Source organism: Neodiprion virginianus, chromosome 4, assembly GCF_021901495.1.
Source record: "Neodiprion virginianus isolate iyNeoVirg1 chromosome 4, iyNeoVirg1.1, whole genome shotgun sequence".
NCBI classification, from domain to species: Eukaryota; Metazoa; Arthropoda; class Insecta; order Hymenoptera; family Diprionidae; genus Neodiprion; species Neodiprion virginianus.
In genome coordinates this window covers 14,162,693-14,185,687 of record NC_060880.1, presented here as the reverse complement: position 1 = coordinate 14,185,687, position 22,995 = coordinate 14,162,693, and the positions used below count along the sequence as shown (strand labels likewise).

Genomic DNA, 22,995 nt, shown 5'->3' with positions numbered 1-22,995 from the left:
GATAATAATGAGAAAATCATAATCATGACATTGACACCATAAGATTTTTTATCCAATTAAACTTCTTTCACAAAAACGCGACTGGAATGAAACTTTAAAATATTACAAACAATAGCGTATTATTGGCTGTAATAAAATTCAAACATGCTTCTGTATTTATTGATTTACAACTTATCATATTTAATTATTAATTAATTGTATATAAACGTATGTACTTCTAAGTCTTTACTATCAGCAGCACCAGCTATGAGTTATCCAAGCACAAAGCATTTTTTAAAATAACCAATAATACTGGAAACTCTGTTGGCATATTTTTGTAAATACATTGTGATACACTGCACTTAGTAATAAACGGTATTATAACAATAACATACAACAGTTTATTCAAAAGTAAACAAATATTTACCCCACAGTCAAAGAATTTTTCTGTGAGTACAGTAACATCTCGTCAGTTGAGTCCGTATCAAAGCTTCAGACATTATCTCAAGTGCATTCAATAGCTTCTTTTATAATAATGCTAGCCTTCTCTTCAAAGTAAATTTTAAAATATTTAATCAATTGAGAACTTGCTTATAATGCAAGGTTCTTTAAAATGGTAATCACTGGTTGGCCAGCGGTGAAATGAACAATTTTTCGTCACCCCTTTGGGTTGCAGTGAAGCTGTTCAATCTGTGGGATGGTATTAATTTATTTCTTGACATGCTTTAAACTGAAGTAAAAGCCAGATATACATTTCGGTCTGTTTGCCTTGTGTATTATTGATTCGTAGAGCTGAGGCAAAGCGATATGCGGGGCACGAGTAGGGCTTCGTTACCCCCCTTGGAGTTCCCGTTGAAAATACAATCCCCTGCTCAGTCTACCTTGCACAGGTGTAAGTAAGTAGTGGATAAAAAAAAATATACATATACACAGGAAATAAAATAAAAGAGAAAAAGAAAGGTAGAGCCCCAGAGTTGTTTGAGCGGGGGGTTGAAACGTTGTTCTCAACCCAGGGTGATTCAATTACCGACAGCCTATTCTACTTGGGGCATCGCCTCAGCGAAGTAAAAGTCAGTTACAAATCAAATTAGCTTCAATAAATTCATTGATATTATACCATTGAAAAGACTTGGATAAAAATGGATTTGAAAGAAGAGGAATCTGTCGAAGATAACAACAGGCAGTTATTTTTGGTTGGGACTCCTCGAGATCCTCTCGTTTCAGCAGGTTCTATTATTACTGCTGATGGTACAAATGATGATATACATTCTGGTGATCTGCAATCGGCCACTCTAGCTGGACTGATGGGCACTCAATCCTCCTCCGTTTGCTTCCCTGCAAAATTCAGTAAGTGGACACACGTCTCTCTGGGAATGGTAGTTTTATTTAATTAAGTACCAGGCTCTTGGGGAAGCGTTCAATTAAATTATTGCTAAGTGCATTAAGCGGCAGAGTACCCTTTTCTTAAATAGAGTTAGCAGTAATCTGTTTAACACTCATAAACAGATTTCCTAATGAAATAAGCATTCCTTATTCACGAAAATGAATTACGCAGCATAATGTTACGACTTATCACTCGATTGTACTCGTGTAATCTCACCTTTGACGTCTGTCGACATATGCTTTTCAGCATACGACTTTTCCTCACCAAGTCCTGGAGGCGATGACAGGCCAGCGGCTGGAATGGGAAAGCGAAAACAGCGAAGATATCGTACGACGTTTACTAATTTTCAGTTGGAAGAACTTGAAAGAGCTTTCCAGAAGACTCATTACCCGGATGTGTTCTTCAGAGAGGAGCTTGCTCTCAGAATCCAGCTGACGGAGGCCAGAGTTCAAGTAAGCGTACTTTGTACAGTTATGAAATCCTGTATAACTGTAACTGCGGATATAATCGGAGGCCGTCGAATCCTTGCAGGTCTGGTTTCAGAACAGGCGAGCCAAGTGGAGGAAGCAGGAGAAGCAGTGTAAGGCTGCTACTCACATGGCCGCTCACATCACGTCTCCGGATTGTCAAGAACCGCAGCAACAGCAGCCGCAGGATCATCTGCTGCTAGAACCACCGATGGGTAGCCCACCTCCGATTTATCTCGGCATGGAATGGGCTGGATTCTCTCCATATGGAAACGCTGCGACTCCATCTCCGCTCATAGTGAATCACATGAACAAGCCATCGGAGAACGATGATAATCCTTTGCTCGATCCTGAGCTGTTACAATTGAAAACGCCGAGGTCGTAATGATGCGGGTGTAGTACGTTGTGCGGTGTGTTCAATCCTACAACGAACGCCTTACTATTGTACAATGAAGAGCAAATTTCTCGACTCCGATTACAAGAGCGAGATAATAATTAAACTGATCAGAACTTTTCACTAACCCAAGGTGTGGAATAATTAGATGATGACTGTAACGGTCACAATGATATTAATCACGATTGGCTGAGATAAAATTAGTACAATATGTAAAGATTTGAAAAATCTTACATTATTAAATTTGTATACGCGTTAAAATAGCGATTACTAATTTATTTAGCATTATAAGCATTGTGTGATTTGACTTCTTAAATGTACAGTGAGAAATTTCATTTCGTACGTGCAGCACAAAGTCGCCTTCAATTAATAATTAGAAAACAAATTAAAAAGGTTAAAACAAAGATCAACTGATAAATATAAGTATGAATATATATGAATAGGCGGACTTATGCTCTGCCTCACCGTCTATTACTGAATTTTGAAACCAGGCATGGATATGAATATTCTGTCTCTTGCAGAAGCACTTTGTACAGGAGCAACAAAAAAAGAATGAATCTGTTACCGAAATCATTAGACCGATGATAAAATAATAACGGCATCTTTATTGGTTGCGTATATATTACATTTTACCTAATCAATTAATTTACTTTTAATCGGTTGAGGAGTAGTTAAGTTTCTTACGTTACTCCCTGGCCCTGTTTCATTGTTACAAATCAGCTGCATTAACTGGGCTGAATCTCATTTTCCTTGGCAGATAACTGACGTGCGATTACAATGCAAGATGATTCTTGTGTAACAGAGAGAGAGTGATGATCACATAGTTACTTGCTCCTGCTAACAATGAATCGCTTTACGTTGCGCCGTAGTACACAAGACATACGGGAGTATCTTATTACTTGAAATAAATTAGCAAGGTGGATTGGAGCTAGGTTACGCAACGTAAGAATATTCGTCCGAACTGTTCGCCGTACGCTCGATATATTGTTTGTCAATCAGAGCCTCGATGCATTTTTTGATCATTCCAATTGATGGAGCAAAAGTAATTTTAGACTGACCAAGAACCTGTAACAATAAAATATATGTAGTTTATTTGCTGCTTTGACAAACTTTAATCTTCTGTTCAGTTGTTGGAATGATTGTCCATGTTATTAATAAGAGTTATTGTCATTGTTGTTCAGATAAAAACATTTCAATATTGTAACCCATTGTAGCGGTAACGAATTAGTATGAGTTAGATTTTTCTTGTAATTAGAATATTGTTCTCATAAAAATAATAATCATCCACCAAAGGCAAACCAACGTCAATGATTTGATATTTGTTTTACGAATTTTTTTTTACAACGACTCTATTCAACGCATCAAATCTTACCTCTTGCACAAGTTGATTATGTCGCAGGAGTTTCCGACTCTTCATTATACGTACGATGGCAGCCTGGAGGTAAAGCTTACGATCGTGATCGACGCTGCGGTGAGTGGTTTCTGCATCTTGGGGTCCCTCCCGTTGAAGAGCGGCTGTGACCCGGAACTTCGTCCGTTTATTCGAGTAGTCCAAGTTGAGCATGAGTGTCGTCTCCTCGCCAAGTTCGCCATCGGGTGATTTCTTCAAAAGTTTACAGTCTATCAAGCTGACTACGTGCTTCTCGAGCTGTTCCTGAGACACACCAAGGGACATGGCAGCCTCCTTGCAAGGCAACGTATCGCATTGTTCGAACAACAGGAGTAGCGCCATTTGATAAGTTTGTACGGTAACCAGATACGGCCTTTTCAAGTAATTCAGCTTCAGTTCACCCTGGCAAAGAGGGTGCAGCCAGGTGAGCTTACGCCCACTGAATTGAGCGTGGTAAAAGGTCTCGAAAGCCTGAATGGACTGCTCTAGCTGCTGCGGAACGTGAAAAGGACCGGGAGCGGGAGGAAGACCGAGCGGCCAGGCACCGGCCTGAAGAACATAGACTCCGAATCCGATTCCGAGTTGTTTTTGACCCTGACCTTCGCGTTCCCTCAGATTGGATGAAAACTTGGTATTTAGATCAGCGGAGACAGACATGTCGGTAAACATACGGTGCAATTTATTTGTGAATTCATATCCACATGCTTGTTTTAACCGGTCTATCATAGCTTCCTCCGCATCCATTGACTGCGACTGTTGATGGATTAACCGCTTGGCGAGCATTCGAGCGTAAAACTTCTGGAACACGTCCTTGTCGTCTACGTACTTGAAAACTGTTATCGACCGGGCCAATTTCTCCTCCACGTCACCTTCTGTCGTTCCTCGGGATGATTTTTTCAGCAGGGAGTCACAGTACTTGGCCAACTAAAAAAATGCCTATTAGTTTTACATCTGGATACACAAGACAAGTCCCTAAATCACGTTTGGAATGCGTTGGGAAAATTTACCAGTTCGGCAGCACGTGCTGGCTGACGAGAAGCAGGCTGATGGTTAACGACGGCTGAACAGGCCTTATCTAGGGCGCTAATGAAAGCTTGATCACCTTTAAATACAGCCTTAATGAGCTCATAGTATTTGGTATGGACGTCCAGCATGCTTTCCACGAATTGCGTGTGAACCTAAATGAATGAAAATAGAAGATCTTAGTATCATAAATCGTGAATAATATTGACTGATGAAAACTTGCGCTGTTGACTTTTTACTCGGAATGTATGTCAACCTTTGATCGCTTTGGAAATGCTCACATTGTCACCTTGGAGAGTTCCGATAGCTCGCAAGCCTTGCTGAGTGATATGCGCTGTAAGTTTTCGAATAAGCGGCGCTAGGCCTGATGGCAATGGCCTCAGCAAAGGATAAAGAAAACTGAGATCCCTTCTACGCTCATTTTCAATCATCACATCGGCTTCGGTGTGTAACCATGACAAGTGCGCGGCAACCATTTTCTCCTGACAGCACTGTCGCACCTTTAGAAATCATTACCAATTAATATTATTATTGAAACTAATCTAATATTATTAAAGAGACGTGTTGTGAACATAAGTTTCAACTTATTTATTAATACGTGCTTCACCTTTGGAGCTGAACTACTATGAAGGAATTTTTGGCAGCGTAGTTCTTCCTGACTAAACCTCCAGCTCACTTGTTCCATGTAATAAGATACATCGGACTTTTGGAGCAGCTCGGATGCTTCTCTTGCGTAAAAATTTCCACTATCTTCGAGGAAAGGTTCTTCAAAAATTTGCTGATACAACTACAAGGATACGATACGTGAAGAAAAGAAGAATATTTACTGAATTTATAACTGGCACGAAAAACGGCGAATATTTACTTTGCAAAAATTTGGATCTCATTGAAAAATACTTTTGAATATAAATTAGTTTCACGAACATGTAGAAGCAATGTAAAATGCTTTTGCACGACTATTATTGTTGGTAATGATACAGGTATGAAACAACTTTAGCTTTGCAAAGACTAGAACAACACCGGCTATTATTTATTCTTTCCAACAATATGATATTGTTAGCAATCGCGAAAAAGCTGAAACAAATTCTAATAAAACAAGAGATGCTTATTGTACGTACATCTAACTGGCCTTTCTTTTTGTATTCTTCCACACGAACAAAACTTTGAATGACCCCACAGATAACGTCAGTGGTAGCATGTCGAGCTTTTCCCAATCGGTCGCCATGAATTCCTGCTAGTAAGAGTGATACCAAAGATTCCTTCAAGGGAGTAATCATCTTACGTTTCCAAATATCCAGCCCAAGTTCTCCGATCTCCATTTGCTCTTGGTAATCTGCTGCGGCAGCGCACGATGCCCCGTATATTATTTCTGCCTCTGTTGTCTTTTGCTTTTTAATGTGTTGCTGATTGAGGTAGAGATAGAGTTGATGAAGGTAATCGATTCCCTGTGAATACTCTGTCCATGCACTGTGATATGCTTGCAGAAGACTTGCGTCCCCTTGTTTGGAAACCCCCAACAAAAGTTCTGACACATGATCGTCGAGAAAGTGCTTGGTTTCATCATATAGTCTATCGGCAAGTGGTTCAGGGTAAGCAACGCACAGGGAATACACATCGCTGTTGAAAAGATTTGTTATGCAATATGGAAAGCCGAATTGATACTTGGTTCTCAATTTTAGATATAAATGTACGTACGTAAATCTGTCATTCCATGTCGATCTGGGGACATCGGCTAACGTGATGACTCCTTTGACAGTTTGTTGGAGAATATCCCAGGTTTGAGAGAAGTCTACCCGTTTTGGTTTCAGCGACATTCTTCTTTATTATTTCTGCTTACCTTTTCCAAGGTTCAATAATATCAGGATGTTCCTCAAGGAAATTCTTTTATGCTAAGTATCGGGATTACAAATGGCAGATGACAGCTTCAGCTGCGAGATATCTAAAAATGAGAATAATGCCGTGGTGGATCATATAAAACGAGGTATTCGAAGGTGAGAACGCAGTTTTACTATTAACTATTTTGTCAATATTCGGACAAAGTACCTGCTGTATAAATACACAATTATGTTTATGAATTCAAACTCTAAGCAGAGCAAAAATACAGGAAATGAAAAGAAAACTGTTTAGTGTCTCGATGCCGTTCATGTCTAAAAGTCCTATGTTTTCATTTCGTGAGCCAAGTTGCGAGGTCAAAACATAATAGCTATAAACTACACGCAAGTGCAGAGTCATCGCTGCTTTCCTCCATGTTTCAAGCATCAGTGACATATCTCATTTTATACTTCAAACCATAACAATGAATTACTTTAAACAATCCTGATCTACATCTGTCTTAGCTTGATATATATGCTAGCTCACCAACAAGTACTGTCACATTAAAACAAATGTATCTAAATACACAAGCTTTCTATATGTATAACCGTTTTTATGACTGAAAATTTTTTCTTCAAAGTGATTAAGCATATGTGTACATTTGACAAATAGAGCGCCGCATTTTGCGACATATTGTTATATGAGAATTTTGAAAAATTTCTGCTGTGATAAAGATTTCTCTTAGATGAGAGAATAATTTATACTTACAGCTGTTATTGAATGAGAATCAATGGAGATGAAAGGAATTCAAGGTTACATACGTCTCAAATAATTTCATGCGTTAGTTTTTCCCATTGTAGACAAACAGAAAATTGAAGAAGAAATGAGAATTTTCATCTATTCTCAATTGGCAAACGGATTTTCGGAATTTAAAGGTCCTTAGCCGTTGGAAGTTTCCAATATATCCGTATGAGTAATGGATTATCAAGGTAACCAAAAAACATAGTTGTTTGATATAAATAGAAGGGTTTGATCGAAAGGAAAGCTTGAAGTTCGGGTACGCGAATAGAACAGAATTTCAAGCAACGCGATATAGCAGCGATTATAATTTTGAAAATATAGTGAAATTTCATATGAGTGGACAAGTCATCCCCTTGTTGCAAAATAAATGACATTTGAAATGCGTGATTCTAGAATCTGGGGAGCCAGTTCGTCGAATCTTATAACTTGCGCGTCTTACATACGTATTAATACAGCGGAACGGTGTTGGGTTAATTCCTTAACTAATCGAACCACTCATTCATTTCCAATCAACATGTACAGCCAAATAATCTACCTTAAACTTTTCAATAACATTACACGGCCATTATTTTTTTCTTCCCAGTTAATCCAAAACTAGGGGCGCGGGGTGTCTAGAAAGTTTTTCCACAAAGTACGGGATGCCCTGAAATGTAGTGAGGCATTCGTTCCTGAAATCACCACCAGAGTCAAGTACCGCGGCTACAAATTACGATGTAAAATGGGTCTCACCAGATCAGTTAGTTTGTGATTGCGAGTTGCTGAGACGGCACGATTGCTGAACGAAACAGCGTCCTGAGCATTCACAACAACCAGGCCAAAGATATTCCTTAGAAATGGTAAGAATTCGGATAAAACCAATAAGTCATAAGTCATTTGATTCAACAGATAATTATCACTGCAAGATTCTATCGTATGCAGTGTTTAGTTTTATTTTTAGGTTAGGTTTATGTCAAACCGTGCATCAGATGACACTGCATATTTGTGTGACAGAAACTATAACCATTCTGTAATGAATTAACGTACCTTACATTCCCATTAATGTTGAGAAATTTCTGAGCTTACAGGGTATCTGAAATTTTATAACTTTATATCAATTGTTTTAGAGTATCTTGGCATACAACGGAGGTGCTATCATAGCGATGAAAGGCAAAAATTGCGTCGCCATCGCTGCGGATCGTAGATTTGGGGTACAAGCTCAAACGATATCATGCGACTTTGATAAGATATTTGAAATGGGTCCACATTTATACTTGGGACTGCCTGGTCTAGCCACAGATACCATTACTGTCATGGAGAGACTTAGATTCAGATTGAACTTGTACGAGCTCAAGGAGGACAGGAAGATTCATCCCAAAACTTTTAGCTCCATGATCTCTAATTTACTGTATGAAAAGCGATTTGGTCCATACTTTGTCGAACCGATTGTAGCTGGCCTAGACCCTGTCACCTTTGAGCCATTTGTCTGCAACATGGACTTGATTGGCTGCCCGAACGAGCCAGAGGACTTTGTAGTTGGTGGAACGTGCACAGAGCAGTTGTATGGAATGTGCGAGGTCCTTTATGAGCCTAATTTGGAACCTGATGATCTTTTTGAAACTGTTAGCCAGGCTTTGGTCAACGCTTGTGATCGTGACGCTATTTCTGGATGGGGTGCAATCGTCTATATTATGTAAGTAATGTATTGCACAGAATGTGATAAAAAAACATTTTCAAGTTGAAGCTATGTAGGCATGTATATATATATACATGTGTACACACACACACGCACACACACACACACATGTATATCTACAAATAAGAGCTGCTAGTTGAAATTTTACTAAACATTCTGATGAAGTGGTGAGAAAAATCTGGCATTCTAGCAATACTGAAGCCATTTACTAATGCTACACTTTTCTTTTCAGCGAGAAGGACAAGGTTACCATACGACACCTGAAGACGCGTATGGATTGAAGTGATTCAGGCAAAATTCGTAAATCAACATTCTTTATTAAACTGTATGGTTAAGCAAAATGAAAAGAAAAAAAAATAATAAACAAAATGATTTATTACACTTTTTTGAGAAACAATTGGTTCATAGTATTCTGTAATCATCTTGCCTTATATCAATCAAATGAATTGTGTTATGTCTGATTTCAGCAATTCACTAATGACTGCAAGTTTTTTGTCAGGGAAAACAATATTTGGGTATTGAGCGTGTTTAGTGAACTCATTTCGTTGGAACCATCCCTTTTTATTTTTCCTGTACAATACATTTACAGGATATTTTTGCTCGACATTACTATTATTTTGTAACTGGTCCTAATTGCTCGGGCCTAATTGGTTGCTCATTCGGGAATCTTAGCGGAAACACTCTTCTCTGTTGTTTTTGAACCGGTCTTTCTTTTGCTTTTTCAAGTTTTTCCATTACATATTTTGCTGCATCAAATTGCTCAGCCTCAGCAATTTGAGCCAGAAGTTCAGCCTGGAAGGCCTTTTCCTTCCGCATTTCTCGCTTCTGTCTCACTTTAGCCCATTCAAATTTCATCTTCTTCCGTAGCTTCCTCAACTTGTGTTTTTTCATTTTTTTTCTTCTAATTACTATCAATCTTGCCGCCTCTTTTTCTAATACATGTTCTTTTGTAGGTGGAAGCTGGACAGATGATGTTGGAAACTCTTCAACATTGTCCACGCTAACACTTTTAGGCGGTTCTATTATTTTCAGGTTTGTCAGTAAAGGGCATTTTATTATTTTAGAAATGTTTATGCCATTAGTCGTAACATTGGAATCCAAATCTAGACTGCGTGGAGTAAAATTGATGTTAGAGCTGAGGCACAAGACTTTGTTGTTGTGTCTGTTGCTCAATGAAACGACTAAACTATTAAAAACATCCGAAGACGGTTTAGCCGTATAACTTTGCGACGAAATGGTCCCTAGAAATTATGGAGAAGGTTGGATTAGGTTAAATAATGTCAACTTGAGCAATGTTCACAAGTCGTGCGGGACCTGATCTATGACTTACTTTTCGTACTTATTTGCAACTGACGCAGAAGTCTATGCAGACCGAAGGCCATTTTCCACCGTTCTATGTAACAATATTTCGATTAATATTTTCTTTCAAACCTCACTTTTTGATAACAACATGGCTACAAAGAAAGGTACGTAACGGTAGCAGGCGACAAATTATATCACTGATTATAGATCGCTAAAGATAGCCAACGTAATGGGTCGTATCGAAACGAGATCGTCAGTACCGGTACAGAAAACTTCTACCATTACCGGCTGAATTAATTTTTGCCAAGCAAGTCTACAACCATAGCTTTGATTATAGTCTATGGAGTGTACCGCTGTATTGCAAACGGCTGCCATTGTCAACAGAAAGCGAAGGGGTGTGTTTAAGTTAGATATTTTCTTCAATAATGTTCTGTTACCGTATGCTGCCAAAGTTATAATACCATAAATATTTTTCAGCAAACACCCAGTAATGATAAACCTATTTCGTAACTGAGACAAGTGCCTCGGAAATCGGAAAAAATGTTGAGATTCTTATCGCGGCGCAGGGGACGCAGCACGACTGCCCAGGGCGGTTCATCGCACATCAAGAATCAGAGATTATTGGGGAACAAAAACGTTGTACAATGCAGGGTAATCCTGTTGGATGGAACAGACTTGCCTATTGAACTGTCGGTAAGGCAACAAAAACCTTCTGCATTACTCCAATTCTTCCATCGACATGCTGTGAAATCTTAGTGTTTGTCATTCATATTATGGTTTTTAAAATTCTGCCAAACAACAATCATATTTTTTGGCTATGCTAACAGCTAGAAATCCTAGACTAGAATATCTTCTTACTTCCAGATTTGGGTTGATCGATAAAATTACATTACGTCTGTTTTGCTATCTTTTTGTTTTTCAACTATCTATAGAAAAAGGCATTGGCCAGTGATCTATACGAGCAAGTCTTCTACAGTTTGGATTTGATAGAGAAAGATTACTTTGGGCTGCAGTACACTGACAGCAATAATGTTCAGCACTGGCTCGATCCTACCAAACCTATCAAGAAGCAGGTTAAAAGTTAGTAGATCTTTACGCAATGTGTATGTGTTGCATTTTAAGTATCTACTTAAAATTTTTGAACCTGTTGAATTCATTCTCTTTATTCATCCCCAGTCGGACCGCCATATACTTTAAGATTAAAGGTAAAGTTCTATTCGTCGGAGCCTAATACTCTGAGGGAAGAATTGACACGATATCAGTTCTTCCTTCAACTGAAACATGACCTTCTTGATGGGAGACTGCATTGCCCATATCCAGTTGCCGTACAAATGGCAGCTCTTACTTTGCAGTGTGAGTAATGATTATTCATTGGCTTTCAATTATATCGCTTTCATTTAAATCACATTGTTTGATCGTATTTATCTCCCATTAGCGGAATTGGGCGACTACGATCCTTCCGTACACACTGCAGCAACGGTATCTGAATTTCGTTTTGTCGATGATCAGACAGAGCAGATGGAGCTTGAAATATTGGAGGAATACAAAAAGTGCTCTGGCCTGAGCCCGGCGCAGGCAGAATCCGCGTATCTTGGGAAAGCCAAATGGCTTGACATGTATGGTGTGGATATGCATACCGTGCTTGGTAAAGACGCGTGCGAATATTCGCTTGGCTTGACGCCAACGGGAATTTTGGTATTCGAAGGTTCACAGAAGATAGGGCTATTTTTCTGGCCGAAAATAGGAAGGCTGGATTTCAAAAAGAAGAAGCTGACGTTGGTTGTGGTGGAAGAGGATGACCAAGGCCAGGGCGAGCAGGAGCATACCTTTGTCTTTAGACTAGCCAACGAAAAAGCTTGTAAACATCTGTGGAAATGTGCCGTTGAGCATCACGCATTCTTCCGCTTACGCGCTCCAGTCAAGGGTGCTGGAGCACGTCAGAACTTTTTCCGAATGGGATCACGTTTCCGCTACAGTGGAAAAACCGAGTTCCAAACAACCCAGCTTAATCGAGCAAGACGCACTGTTCAATTCGAACGACGACCAAGCCAGCGATACGCCAGACGCCAGAGCCATGTACTTCGCGAACGACAACACCAAGTCGAGCCGCCTCAAGATCAGCCGCTAGTTCAAGCTCAGCATCCTCAAGTTCAGCCTCCTGTTGGTAAGAATCTAAATATTACTCTCGATCTGTTTAACTTTGTTCTGAAACGAAGTGTCCTCGATAGCCGTTCACTTTCAAGAAAATTATTACTATGTGATGCTGAGCTTTTCTCACGTCCTTTACATTAGTACAGACTTTGCAACTTTATTCCAGCTGTAGAAACCGAGGCTATCAGACGCGAGCCCAGCAGATGCAGTTCAAATTCGACCAGTTCCAGCATCCAGGGTGCTTCGTCACCACTGGTAGATTCGTTGCTCAAATCGTTAGCAAAGGATCAACATCCTCTGGAATCAAGAAATCAAACCACAGCTACTGATACAGACAAGGAAGCTGAGCCGGTTAAGCCATGCTTAACTCCCGAGAGTATGACTAGTCAGCATGCACTGTTGGTACCCAATAATCAGGTCGGTGGTGGTTCCACGCTGCCTCCTCGCACTCCTATACCTCCCGAATCACTCAAATGCAACATACTGAAGGCAAAATCACTGGAACAGGGAAAAAATTCGAATCTTATATCTGTCAGCGCTACTGAGACTCCTTCGCTACCTCCAGACAAGAATCTGCACACCGATGCCGCGACTATAGTGTCTGTGGTAAGTTGGCCTGTACTTATTGTCTTCTGTCGTCATCAAAGTAATTTTACAAAATTTTGCCTCGATCAATCTCTGGTATGTGTCCTGTCTGGCTAAGTGTTGGCTACATTGATACACTAGTGCCTTTTATATTAATTATAAAAAATATTCTTGCTCAATTTTTTGTCAACCCACCTCCCTCGAATTCCCAATGTGAAATTTGGTCAATTGTGGTGATTATCTTTGTTGTAACTCTTGTTTAAGCGCCGTTCTCATTTTTCGTTTGTGGCTAGCTTTCTATCTTTACACATTTTGTTGCTTTTGCTTGGCTAATCACATAGGGTGGAGACAAATTGACACTTTCTGTGAGTGGAGCAGCTGCAGCTACACTTCCAGCCGATGATACGGTTACTGTGACACACTTCTCGCTGGACAGTTGGGGTCAGATTGAGCAGAAAACGACACCGTTGACCCCCAAGGTTTCTAATCAGTCCCAGAACCCGTTTAATCCTTTCACCAGCAACGAGAACAATGATCTTGCCCAAGTTTCGGAGGAAAAAGAAAAGCCGGCAGCTAGGACTGCAGGCGAAGAGGAAGAAAATAAAAACACAAATCCCTTTATCGACTGTAATCCATTTCTTGGCTTACTGAATCCATTTAAAGAGGAACAGTCTGTTGCTTTGGAACGGAAAGATAACGGAGAGAGAGAAGTTGAGCGAGGTGGAGCACGGATTGTGAAAACTGAAGAAATTCAAACTACGACAACCACCGTTGCTCATAAGGTATGGTTTTTGCTGTGTTGATCTTTGCTTGATTTATTGAACAGCAGTGTTTCCCCTGATTTGTTCTCAGTTTTACCCTGGTCCTCCATTGTTTGGTATGTGCTGTGTAAGGTTATGCGTTTCTAGTGATTGTATGTAGAATGAAAAAACTAGGGGACAAGGGAGACCGCATTTTTTTTTTGAATTTGAAAGATCGTTTTTGATTGTTTATTTCAGGAAGATGGGCAGGAAGCATCTGATATTAGTCCGTGGCTCGTGGCTGACCCAACTCAGGAAACTCCGTCGGTTCAAAGCCCACCACGGCATACTGTAATCACTAGAAAGACAGTCATCACTACGCAGCTATGAATTCTGCCACAATTTCGGTTCAGTGTTTTTAATTATTTTAACCACAACAGTATCGTTCCTTCCAGGTTTATAAATATATACAATCCATATTATTCATATATTATATAGATACATATATATACGCAAATATATATACATACCTATGTGCCTTATCCAGTTAGTGGAAAGAAGATCAACAAGGAAAATGTCGAATTCGACACAATTCATGACTTGAACGAGCGGTGATTCTTTTTCATCAATGACCACATCGTTCACTTTCTGTTTGCCAAGATTTGCCTGCAGTTCTATTATAGTCCAAATTTTTTTTTGTTCGTTATTTATTTGTAAATAAGATACAAATTTTTATGTTACTGAATTCATACGATCCACATCACGCATGTATTCGTTCATCCAAAAACTGGATGGTTTTTTCTTGTCCTGTTATTCGAAGTTTCACGTCAATTACAAAATATAGCACGAATACAATTCTGCAGATAATCGATCAAGTACTTGGTTCAAATTTTTTGAACGTTTAATTTTCTATTGGATTACCTTAATTATACTCGGTTTTGACGGGTCAAGTAAGGCAGCTATAAAGTTTTTACGCTTAATTTATGTTGGTGTATCCTGAGTAGAAATATTGTAACGATTGATAGGAGGGAGTGGGGTTAAAAAGGAATCTCTTAAACTGATGAAATATTCGACGGTCGTATTATCGGGACCATAACGTTTATACTATTTATAACAATTCTGTTAGAATAATATTAGTGTATACAATCATACAAACGTGTATACTTAATTTTATAACCTGGCACGTTATACTCGCCAAATTACTAACGAAGTGTATAATATCTATACGAAGAAATGTATCTCGACTCCGTTATTATATGCAACTACTGTTATATGTATAATATATGTGCACTTATTTACGTACGTATGTATATACATACATCATTCACCAAACTGATGGAGTGAGCGTGCACTTGATTCACCTGCCTCGGGACTTTTTTCGTCATCTTTTCATTGCGAAATGATCATTGCATAATTTCTTCTGACTCTAAAGCAAGCTTTTATAGTTCAAATTGAACTCGGTATTTTTTTTAATTCCGCTCGCTCTCCTTCCTACGTTTTCATACGCATAGATACATACATAAATGTATCGTGTATATTAACGCAACCATAAAGATAATTATACAAGATGTATTAGCGTTGCGCATTCCATAAGGTATAAAATAATATTACGTGGCCTTAGATATGTTGTAATACAATTATTGTCGGAAAAATGTGCCTCGTTAGGATATTCATATCACTTATACACATACATATGAAAAGTGTATCTAGAATCCTTTCTACCATAGAAAATAAATAGCACACACATATATATATATTATACATATATGATAATTTGAATGTAGATATACAATATTTAGTCGCATACATTTAATATGTCTAGAATTTTATAATGTCACGCGTGAATATCCCTGATCTATTCCGTCCCAAAAATAAACCATATACAGAAAGGAAAAAAAGTGTATCACGCAACAATGCAATTTTTCTCGCTCTTTCGCCAATAATTTAAGAAATGTGTGCCTCCTTAACGTATGAAATATATGTTTCGTTCGTTATTATTTATTATCGGAGAAAATGTTCGTGCAGTGCAAGGATGTATGTAACGACTTTCTGAAAGACAAGCCGTTCCCGCCGAAAGATATATACCTAAAAGGCTATGTATAAAATCAGAGAGAAAAGAAGGAAGCTTTAATCGGTTGAAGTAGGATGGATAGAAAAGGGTAAGACAATCTTACAAAAGGGAAGCTTGCGTGCGTGCGCGCGTGTGAGTGTGTTTGTATGTGTATGCGTAGGTATTTGACGGATGACGAAAAGCGGTTACTGCAACACGTAAGAGTGGGTGAAAACTATGTGCACGTGGATGTTGATTTGCATACCTATATGCATTTTGTTCTCCATCCCTGGTGCCGATTTTTTTTTTTTTTTTTTTTTGATTTATGCATGCATACCTAGGTTTGTGTATTGTTTTGTTTCACCTACATTACGTAAGAAATTCACAAATGGGTGTTAATTACTGTTAAAGTATGGAGGATAAGATTCAAATGCAAAAATGTTTACGCGCTGACACGAAGAGGTGCGAACTTTTTGAAAATTGTCTTCAGGTTCCATCACACTGAGTATAGAATTAGGCGCATGATGCATAGAAAATAAATTGCGAAACGTGATTGTGAGAAAAGAAATTTTATCTGAGGTGACGTAATCAAAATTAGTGACACGGTTTCAAGTATACTAATCATGCTTGTGATATTCTGCACCCGTGAAATTGTTCAAAATTTAGCTGTGCATTAATTGTGCATAAACATTTGACAAAGAAAAGAAAAACTGTTACGAGATCGGATGGGGAGTTTCCCGGACGTGCGTCTTTTAGTTTAATCCGCCATTATAAAAGTTCTCAAGTTACTTCGGGTTAGTCGGCGGTCTACGAAGAGTCGGACCTTAGAGTTTGCATGCGATGGAATTTACGGAGAAATATCGACGAACCCGTAAAATGATTATTAGCACTAATTAGGTATCTTAGGTAGGTTAATCGAGTTGAAGAAAGTCTCGCCGTTTTTTTCTTCGTTGTCTTTGCTTTCTTTCCGATTTATTCACCGATACGACGAAAGATGCCGTGAAATCTCTTCAACTGTTGCTTATTTCTTACCGAGAATTATAGTTGTATGAAATAATTACTCTCACGACTAGTTTCTGTCTTCGGAATTGACGATCTTGATTTTCATACATGATAGATCCCATGCAATTCCAGCGGTCAGCTGCAGTGAAACGGGTATCGCAAAGCTCTCTAAAATGTTTGCTATAGGCAGAAACGACTTTCAATCGATGAAGCGAGGGGTTTTCAAGTAAATCTATCGTTCCGCGTGAGCATACAACACACCTGATATGTGCAGGCTGAGCCATATAATGGATGCCTAGCGTCAAGTAATATCGTTCATCGGCTTCGTATTGGGGCGAATACATCTCACTGTAATTTTTTTGATCATATATTTGTTTTGCTTCAGTTTCTTTAAAAATTTCCATGCAATTGCATTAATTGTATATAATATCTTAAAAGATCACTGGGACGATTCGGGAGAAATGTCGCTGCTTCTGCCGTCGGCGGCAAAGAGCTTGCACGAAAGGGGAGAAACGCATATCTTCGTTCTGGGGGTCAATTTAGGATAATCAATATACTAGATAGGTAGTAGACATCGTTTATGTGTCGTTATACCTTATATATAGGTATATAACACTGTGCTTCTGACGTCGTCGATATCCCGAAGACATAACACCGGTCAACGCGAATTTTGAGTCTGGGTTCTAGAAGTCAAATTTTGATTTCTTCCACGTAATTAATAACAGAAAAATCGTTTTATCAAATAAATTTTGTTTTTTATTTCACCGTGCTGCTACCCACTGTTTATATTATCAACCAAAAACATCAACAGTTTTATTTATCAACGTAAAAAAGACAAAAACAAATTTTATAAGTAATAAATGAAGATTTTGTTTATTAGTCAATGTATAGAATCAAAAATTATACATTTAAATACAAACCGAAAAATATATTTTATTTTTTGTCGACCAGTGTTATGCACTCCGTATCACACATGGGGATCACAGATGGTCACATTATACCTACATTTACAACTTGTAACGACAGGGTGAAAGAAAACATTGTCACGTATTTGCGTCCTCGTCCTTGTCGAATCAGGTGATCGCTAAACAGTCATATTTTCCTGTGGCATAATTGTCACTATAACAATAGGTGCATTATGATCCTATAATCGATGTGTTGGCAAAAACGTCAACTCGCCACAAAACACACCCATCTATAATGCGTATAAGGAACAGAAATAATCGTTCGTTACTCGGTTAATAATCTAGAACCTAGAATAGGTCCAGTGTATATAGGCGACTTCCGGTGGTGGGGGAAACCCCCCGCTACCGCTAGCGTTTTACCCACGTACCACGCCCCTTCGCCTGTATTATACGCAGTGTGCATGCGTATGCCCGTATACGTGTGTCCTTGTATGGATATCCCCCCCGCATCGCAGCAGCATTCGGCTTCTAATCACATATTCTTTAAGGGGTTTAACGACGTCCGCCTTCTCTTCATTGGCGACGATTAATTATATTATCATACATCTACCGGTTAGAGATATATAAGATGCCGTTTTCCTGTTACATATATGTATTTCAAAAAGCTGATTCCGCCACGGGCTTGGTTTTTCTCTTCGGTATTAAATGCAGGACATTATATATTCATAATGCATCCGTTCAGCTTATTCACACGATGTTTATGCACGCAGGACAGCAGCATGATAAGCATGTACGCATAGCTATACTTTACATAATACGTATTGAATCGTTACACATTGTTTCACGTCATTTATATAAAAACGTAGGTGTAATCGACAGTGGCGAAAAAAAAAAACATTACAACTATGAGGAATTGAGATAATCATACTCGCTGAAAGAATTTTTGTACTTTCTGCTCCCTGCAGCTTATTATCTTATATATATACATATATATACATATACAATACACATTAAACAATATAGTTAATGTATAAGTTACTTTACTACGGGTGACTTTCCTTCATACTGTCATCACCGACTGTATGAATTGTATTCGAGGTTGCGACCACGGCGGCGGCGGGAGCGTTTCTATTCCGTAAAAAGTGATCCTCTATATCTTGGAGAGTTTTGTCCTTTGTCTCGGGTAAGAAGAAGTACAAGAATACCGTACCAGCCGCGGTCAGAGATCCGTAAAGTAGAAAAGTCCCCGGATTACTCAGGGTCGCGGTCATCGCAGGTCCGGTCTTGACGACGATGAAAAAGCAAACGAACGCGAAGCCCGAACTGAGACCGGATCCGAGGCCGCGTGCCGCGACGGGGAATATCTCGCCGCATAAAAGCCAGGGCAGTGGCACCAGACCGACGCTGACCAGGAAGACGAAAACGACGAGCATCGAGCCCGGAAGCCACGGCGTTCCCAGGCCGAAGAGCAGCCCTCCGCCGAGCACGAAGAGACTCGACGCCGTTCCGGCGCCGGAAACGAGGGCGAGGCCTCGCCGACCGCATCGGCGGGTCAACCAGCAGGCAAAGAAGCTGGCGACGACGCGAACGACGTCGAGAACCAAGGTGGCGTAATGTGCGTTGCGATTATCCGCGGGCTCGGAAACGTCGGCGATCAATTGTACGCAGTAGAAGGCAACCGCGTTTACGCCCGAGAATTGTTGAACGAAGAAAAATACGTTGAGGATCGCTAGGGGCGCGAGAAACGTCCGGGAGTTCCAGACTGCACCGCCGGTCGTCGAGTTTTCGGGGGTTTCCGACGAGCGATATTCCAACGCTCGAAATTCCGCTGCCGCGTTCTTACCCCGGAGGTAAAGCCAGGCGTTCGTCGCATCAGAAATCCGCTTCTTCTTCACGAGCCAGGATGGGCTCTCCGGGGCGAAGACGCAGGCGAGGAGAGACAGGACAGGGAACCCGGCGCAAAGGTGGGCGGCGACCCGCCAGGAGAACCAGGTCCCGAGGACGTGGGAGATCAATATCCCCACGGCAATGGCCAGGCTTATACCGGCCAGCAGGATCCCGCGCATGCGCGGCTCGCTCGTCTCGGCCACGTAAACCGGACCCAGCGGACCCTGGAGGCCGACGCAGAGGCCCGACAATAAACGACCGACTATCAGGGCCGTGAAATTAGGGGCAAAACCGACCGTCGCCCAGGCGATCAGGTACGCGGGACTCACCAGGATCTGAGACACGCGTCTGCCCAGGCGCTCCATCAGGATACCCGAGAGCCAGCAACCCGGGGCCATCAGAAGGGCCGCGGAGGCCGCGATCCAAGATTCATCATCGAGGCTGCTCGTCGTTATTCGATGATCCCTGTCGTAATCGTTCAGCTTGTTTTCCAGCCAGAACACGCTGCTCGCGTTTAGATCTCGGCCGAAGCCCCCCGCTGCTGCTGCTGAGTCAGGCTTCAGCTGCGGCAGAAGCACCGCGCTGTAACCGAAGGTCGCGCCGACCGATATCGTAGACATTATCGGACCGATCGCCGTCAGTGTTTGTCTCAATAGATGTGACCTTCCCGAGACTTCCTTTGCCGATGAGTTAGCATCCGATTGCTTTGCCTCGTCCGTCTTGCGGTCATTTCTGTTCTCATCCTCCATTGCAACGCTTCGGGTTACAGACAATCACCTGCAAATCGGTATAATTAAACATGTCGTGGGTATATACTCGGTTGGATCTTATACTATATGTATAATATGACTTTGAGAGGAGGTTCAGATGGATATAGGATTGATATGCGATGCATGTCGAAGATGTGCACGAGGATGTGAAATGTTGGAAAGGAGGGATATCTTAATAAGGCCGTTTTTTGAACCATGTCAGGTTCACTTTCAACTATGTATATTGGTATTTTATTCATTTCGATAAGAGTCACATTTCGTGACGGTATTCTTTTGTTGTCCGAGCTATTATTGTAGGTGCGAAGAATATCCTTAGTTCTCGCAAACACATGAAATTATCACGTGTATGGTCTGCACTGCGATGTCAGCGTTGCTCGTTTCACGCTGTTAACAATGAACTCCCATGACCACCGTTCTTTTCTGAAAACTACTCATATGAAAGGTGTATGAAATGTGTCAAAGTTGTTATTTTACTTTTTTGCTATCACATTAGAATCGAGCTTCCTATTAATTCGTCCATTACAATTATCCAAAAATTTTCAAGCATTAATTTTTCTTGCGAGCAATTAGCTGATAAGTAAGTGGTTCGAGCTTGACTAAAATAAGGAATTCCAGACACTTAGAAAACGTGATAAACGTATTAGACGTAAATTTAAATTTAATTTATTTATTTTTTTAAAAATTAGCTCGTAAATCCTCCGATTTTCAAAGTTGTCTATCTAATCTATAGTAGAACTTCGTCGATACCTGGATAGCTTTGGTGTCAGATGTTTTTTTAACTTTATACCGTTTTTCTGTTTTTAGAGAAGAATGGAAGTTATTGTAATCACCCCGAAAATGCAACTTTTTATCAAATGTCCACATCTTAAAGTCTAGAGCATCACCTCCAATCATTTTCAGATGGATGTTCGCGCGCGCGCGCGCGTTCGTGTGTGTGTGTGTGTGTGTGTGTGTGTGTGTGTGTGTGTGTGTGTGTGTGTGTGTGCGTATGTATGTAGGTACGTATGCGATGATCAAGTGTTTTGTCCGACGATATCTCGAGAACAAGTGACCGGACTTTAATTTGAAACAGGTTGAATTTTGACTTTGATCTGTTTAGTACTTTTCTAATTATTTAAATACGAGAATTCTAAAAAACAAATACAAATGATAACTCGAGAATGGATGAACATTGAACCATTGGTGGAGTGAAAATTGGAACCGTTACGTTTTTCTGGTCGCTGATCACGACGTATTTGATATTGGTATTCCAAAATTCGTATAAGACAATAACATTATTATTATTGTTTTTGTTGTTGTTGTTGTTGTTGTCATGATTATTATTTCAGCCCGAAACCAGTTTGAATCCGAAAAGTTTCTATAGGTTTGATAATCACGGTCAGCTCGAACCCGCCTATTTATCTGTAAGTATATCAGACAAATCAATTATGAATTGCGGTATCTTTAAAAATAATACCGGAAACACTCAACGCCAGGTGTAATCGTTTGACAATTGACCGTCAAGTAAAGAATCACTTATCCACAAGCTGGTCTAATGAAAACGGACGTAAGACGGTTCTCAGAAAATAATCCGTATGCGACGTTTTTCACGGGGTTGAAGTAACGCTAACGTCACGGACCTCAGGAATTAAAAAAATCATTATTTTGCAATTTTAAAGTGATTCTCAAGAAGCTTTTGAAAAATATACGTGTGTTTGGTTCGGTATGGTATACTAAATCTCAGACAATTCTAATGTTGCGTATAATAGTATCGATTTTTTATTTTTTTTTAACACGTTCCGTTACAGTAACGTTACTAACTTCAACCACATGATTTTTCATACTCCGAGTTCAGCAATTAGAGATGTAAACAGCATAATGTTAACGAGCCGTCCATTTGTTTCTACATACTTGTTCAGTTGGCAATTATTTTTCCTCTTTTTACACGTTTATAGTTCCATAGCAGTTTAGTGTATAAGTACTTGACACGCAGTAATTATAGAAAACTGTCGCTTTGGTCTGCTGTCGCATAATCGCATGTCGTAATAAGAGCTCGGATGAAAGATGATTTATACAAGGTGGTTTGTGATGCTGTTCGAAATGAATAATAGAATCAAAAACCGACTTTACCGACACCCCTCCTGCGTATAATACTATATATAATAAGTCCAGCCTCAACGCCTCCACCGACAAAGACTGATTTTACGATAATGAATCTTCTCTGCTTCAGGAGAATGTCATGGTATATCTACATACTTATGATGAAAAGTGTAAACGCTTTGCAAACGTTGCGTTCTTACGTCATGTATTTGTATATCTACAACAGTAAACAGTGACTTACGCTTATGCAATGTACAACCTGCACATTTGTCAAACACGTCAAAAGTTAGTAGAACAGCGCTGTTGGTAAACGATAACTCACGATATTACATTTATAGGTATATATGTATATAGACAGCTCTTATGATTGAGCTTGCACAGCGAACGACGACTGACGAAAACGAATGATCGTTGCGCGGTTTTCAACTTGGACTAACAGCAGTCGTCATCGAACGTGGAGCGAGATTCGGTGCAGGTATCCTATCGCAGATATACTTTCTCCATTAGCCACTTTCGTGCAGCTTTCACCAAGACGGCGTACCGTCGTCACCGCACACGAAACCATTTTTGGTGTATTTGTGATATAAATATGTATACACACA

The 22,995-nt window shown here is 40.0% G+C and overlaps 6 protein-coding genes and 1 long non-coding RNA gene across 12 annotated transcripts; 3 read left to right on the top strand and 4 right to left on the bottom strand.

The window, feature by feature from the left end:
- Nucleotides 1-60: 60 nt before the first annotated feature.
- Nucleotides 61-1,720, bottom strand: LOC124303927 (uncharacterized). Its single transcript, XR_006908023.1, has 2 exons — nucleotides 1,580-1,720; nucleotides 61-1,314 (listed from the first exon to the last, which is right to left on the bottom strand). It is a non-coding gene; the product is annotated as an uncharacterized LOC124303927 (long non-coding RNA).
- LOC124303922 (homeobox protein ARX-like) lies at nucleotides 1,119-3,252 on the top strand. Its single transcript, XM_046761764.1, has 3 exons — nucleotides 1,119-1,326; nucleotides 1,610-1,815; nucleotides 1,895-3,252. The coding sequence occupies exons 1-3, from the start codon at nucleotides 1,119-1,121 to the stop codon at nucleotides 2,213-2,215; spliced, it is 735 nt and encodes a 244-aa protein (XP_046617720.1). The 3' UTR covers nucleotides 2,216-3,252.
- LOC124303915 (cullin-2) lies at nucleotides 2,810-7,920 on the bottom strand. Of its 4 annotated transcripts, none has more exons than XM_046761745.1 (8): nucleotides 7,786-7,920; nucleotides 6,333-6,576; nucleotides 5,756-6,254; nucleotides 5,245-5,424; nucleotides 4,919-5,137; nucleotides 4,622-4,792; nucleotides 3,597-4,538; nucleotides 2,810-3,289 (listed from the first exon to the last, which is right to left on the bottom strand). In XM_046761745.1, the coding sequence occupies exons 2-8, from the start codon at nucleotides 6,449-6,451 to the stop codon at nucleotides 3,158-3,160; spliced, it is 2,262 nt and encodes a 753-aa protein (XP_046617701.1). In that variant the 5' UTR covers nucleotides 6,452-6,576; nucleotides 7,786-7,920; the 3' UTR covers nucleotides 2,810-3,157. The 4 variants fall into 4 exon arrangements, with proteins under 4 accessions (XP_046617701.1, XP_046617703.1, XP_046617700.1 ...); XM_046761747.1 differs by having other exon boundaries at nucleotides 7,694-7,840; XM_046761744.1 differs by lacking the exon at nucleotides 7,786-7,920 and adding an exon at nucleotides 7,218-7,665.
- Nucleotides 7,921-7,930: 10 nt separating this feature from the next.
- LOC124303924 (proteasome subunit beta type-3) lies at nucleotides 7,931-9,269 on the top strand. The gene is made up of 3 exons (XM_046761766.1): nucleotides 7,931-8,086; nucleotides 8,354-8,919; nucleotides 9,155-9,269. The coding sequence occupies exons 1-3, from the start codon at nucleotides 8,084-8,086 to the stop codon at nucleotides 9,201-9,203; spliced, it is 618 nt and encodes a 205-aa protein (XP_046617722.1). The 5' UTR covers nucleotides 7,931-8,083; the 3' UTR covers nucleotides 9,204-9,269.
- Nucleotides 9,270-9,462: 193 nt separating this feature from the next.
- On the bottom strand, nucleotides 9,463-10,421 carry LOC124303923 (uncharacterized). The gene is made up of 2 exons (XM_046761765.1): nucleotides 10,253-10,421; nucleotides 9,463-10,163 (listed from the first exon to the last, which is right to left on the bottom strand). Exons 1-2 carry the CDS (start codon nucleotides 10,302-10,304, stop codon nucleotides 9,535-9,537), a joined length of 681 nt encoding a protein of 226 aa, XP_046617721.1. The 5' UTR covers nucleotides 10,305-10,421; the 3' UTR covers nucleotides 9,463-9,534.
- Nucleotides 9,819-15,602, top strand: LOC124303916 (band 4.1-like protein 5). Of its 3 annotated transcripts, none has more exons than XM_046761748.1 (9): nucleotides 9,819-9,954; nucleotides 10,432-10,619; nucleotides 10,702-10,917; nucleotides 11,157-11,304; nucleotides 11,401-11,577; nucleotides 11,660-12,388; nucleotides 12,542-12,981; nucleotides 13,302-13,742; nucleotides 13,959-15,601. In XM_046761748.1, the coding sequence occupies exons 3-9, from the start codon at nucleotides 10,765-10,767 to the stop codon at nucleotides 14,088-14,090; spliced, it is 2,220 nt and encodes a 739-aa protein (XP_046617704.1). In that variant the 5' UTR covers nucleotides 9,819-9,954; nucleotides 10,432-10,619; nucleotides 10,702-10,764; the 3' UTR covers nucleotides 14,091-15,601. The 3 variants fall into 3 exon arrangements, with proteins under 3 accessions (XP_046617704.1, XP_046617705.1, XP_046617706.1); XM_046761749.1 differs by having other exon boundaries at nucleotides 10,432-10,629; XM_046761750.1 differs by lacking the exon at nucleotides 13,302-13,742 and having other exon boundaries at nucleotides 13,959-15,602.
- Nucleotides 15,603-16,284: 682 nt separating this feature from the next.
- LOC124302830 (facilitated trehalose transporter Tret1-2 homolog) lies at nucleotides 16,285-22,854 on the bottom strand. The gene is made up of 2 exons (XM_046759397.1): nucleotides 22,635-22,854; nucleotides 16,285-20,321 (listed from the first exon to the last, which is right to left on the bottom strand). The coding sequence occupies exon 2, from the start codon at nucleotides 20,291-20,293 to the stop codon at nucleotides 18,701-18,703; it is 1,593 nt and encodes a 530-aa protein (XP_046615353.1). The 5' UTR covers nucleotides 20,294-20,321; nucleotides 22,635-22,854; the 3' UTR covers nucleotides 16,285-18,700.
- Between the last annotated feature and the right edge of the window lie 141 nt (nucleotides 22,855-22,995).

Bases quoted from the DNA above. Each gene is read 5' to 3' on its own strand.
- LOC124303922 (XM_046761764.1), top strand. From the start codon at position 1,119: ATGGATTTGAAAGAAGAGGAATCTGTCGAAGATAACAACAGGCAGTTA. The intron at 1,327-1,609 runs GTAAGTGGACAC...TATGCTTTTCAG, and splicing joins TTGCTTCCCTGCAAAATTCA to CATACGACTTTTCCTCACCA. The intron at 1,816-1,894 runs GTAAGCGTACTT...GAATCCTTGCAG, and splicing joins TGACGGAGGCCAGAGTTCAA to GTCTGGTTTCAGAACAGGCG.
- LOC124303915 (XM_046761745.1), bottom strand. From the start codon at position 6,451: ATGTCGCTGAAACCAAAACGGGTAGACTTCTCTCAAACCTGGGATATT. The intron at 4,793-4,918 runs GTGAGCATTTCC...TCATTCATTTAG, and splicing joins GAACTCTCCAAGGTGACAAT to GTTCACACGCAATTCGTGGA. The intron at 4,539-4,621 runs GTAAATTTTCCC...GCATTTTTTTAG, and splicing joins CAGCACGTGCTGCCGAACTG to TTGGCCAAGTACTGTGACTC.
- LOC124303924 (XM_046761766.1), top strand. The intron at 8,920-9,154 runs GTAAGTAATGTA...TTTTCTTTTCAG, and splicing joins GGTGCAATCGTCTATATTAT to CGAGAAGGACAAGGTTACCA.
- LOC124303923 (XM_046761765.1), bottom strand. From the start codon at position 10,304: ATGGCCTTCGGTCTGCATAGACTTCTGCGTCAGTTGCAAATAAGTACG. The intron at 10,164-10,252 runs GTAAGTCATAGA...CATAATTTCTAG, and splicing joins GTTGCAAATAAGTACGAAAA to GGACCATTTCGTCGCAAAGT.
- LOC124303916 (XM_046761748.1), top strand. From the start codon at position 10,765: ATGTTGAGATTCTTATCGCGGCGCAGGGGACGCAGCACGACTGCCCAG. The intron at 11,578-11,659 runs GTGAGTAATGAT...ATCTCCCATTAG, and splicing joins GGCAGCTCTTACTTTGCAGT to CGGAATTGGGCGACTACGAT. The intron at 12,982-13,301 runs GTAAGTTGGCCT...CTAATCACATAG, and splicing joins CCGCGACTATAGTGTCTGTG to GGTGGAGACAAATTGACACT.
- LOC124302830 (XM_046759397.1), bottom strand. From the start codon at position 20,293: ATGGAGGATGAGAACAGAAATGACCGCAAGACGGACGAGGCAAAGCAA.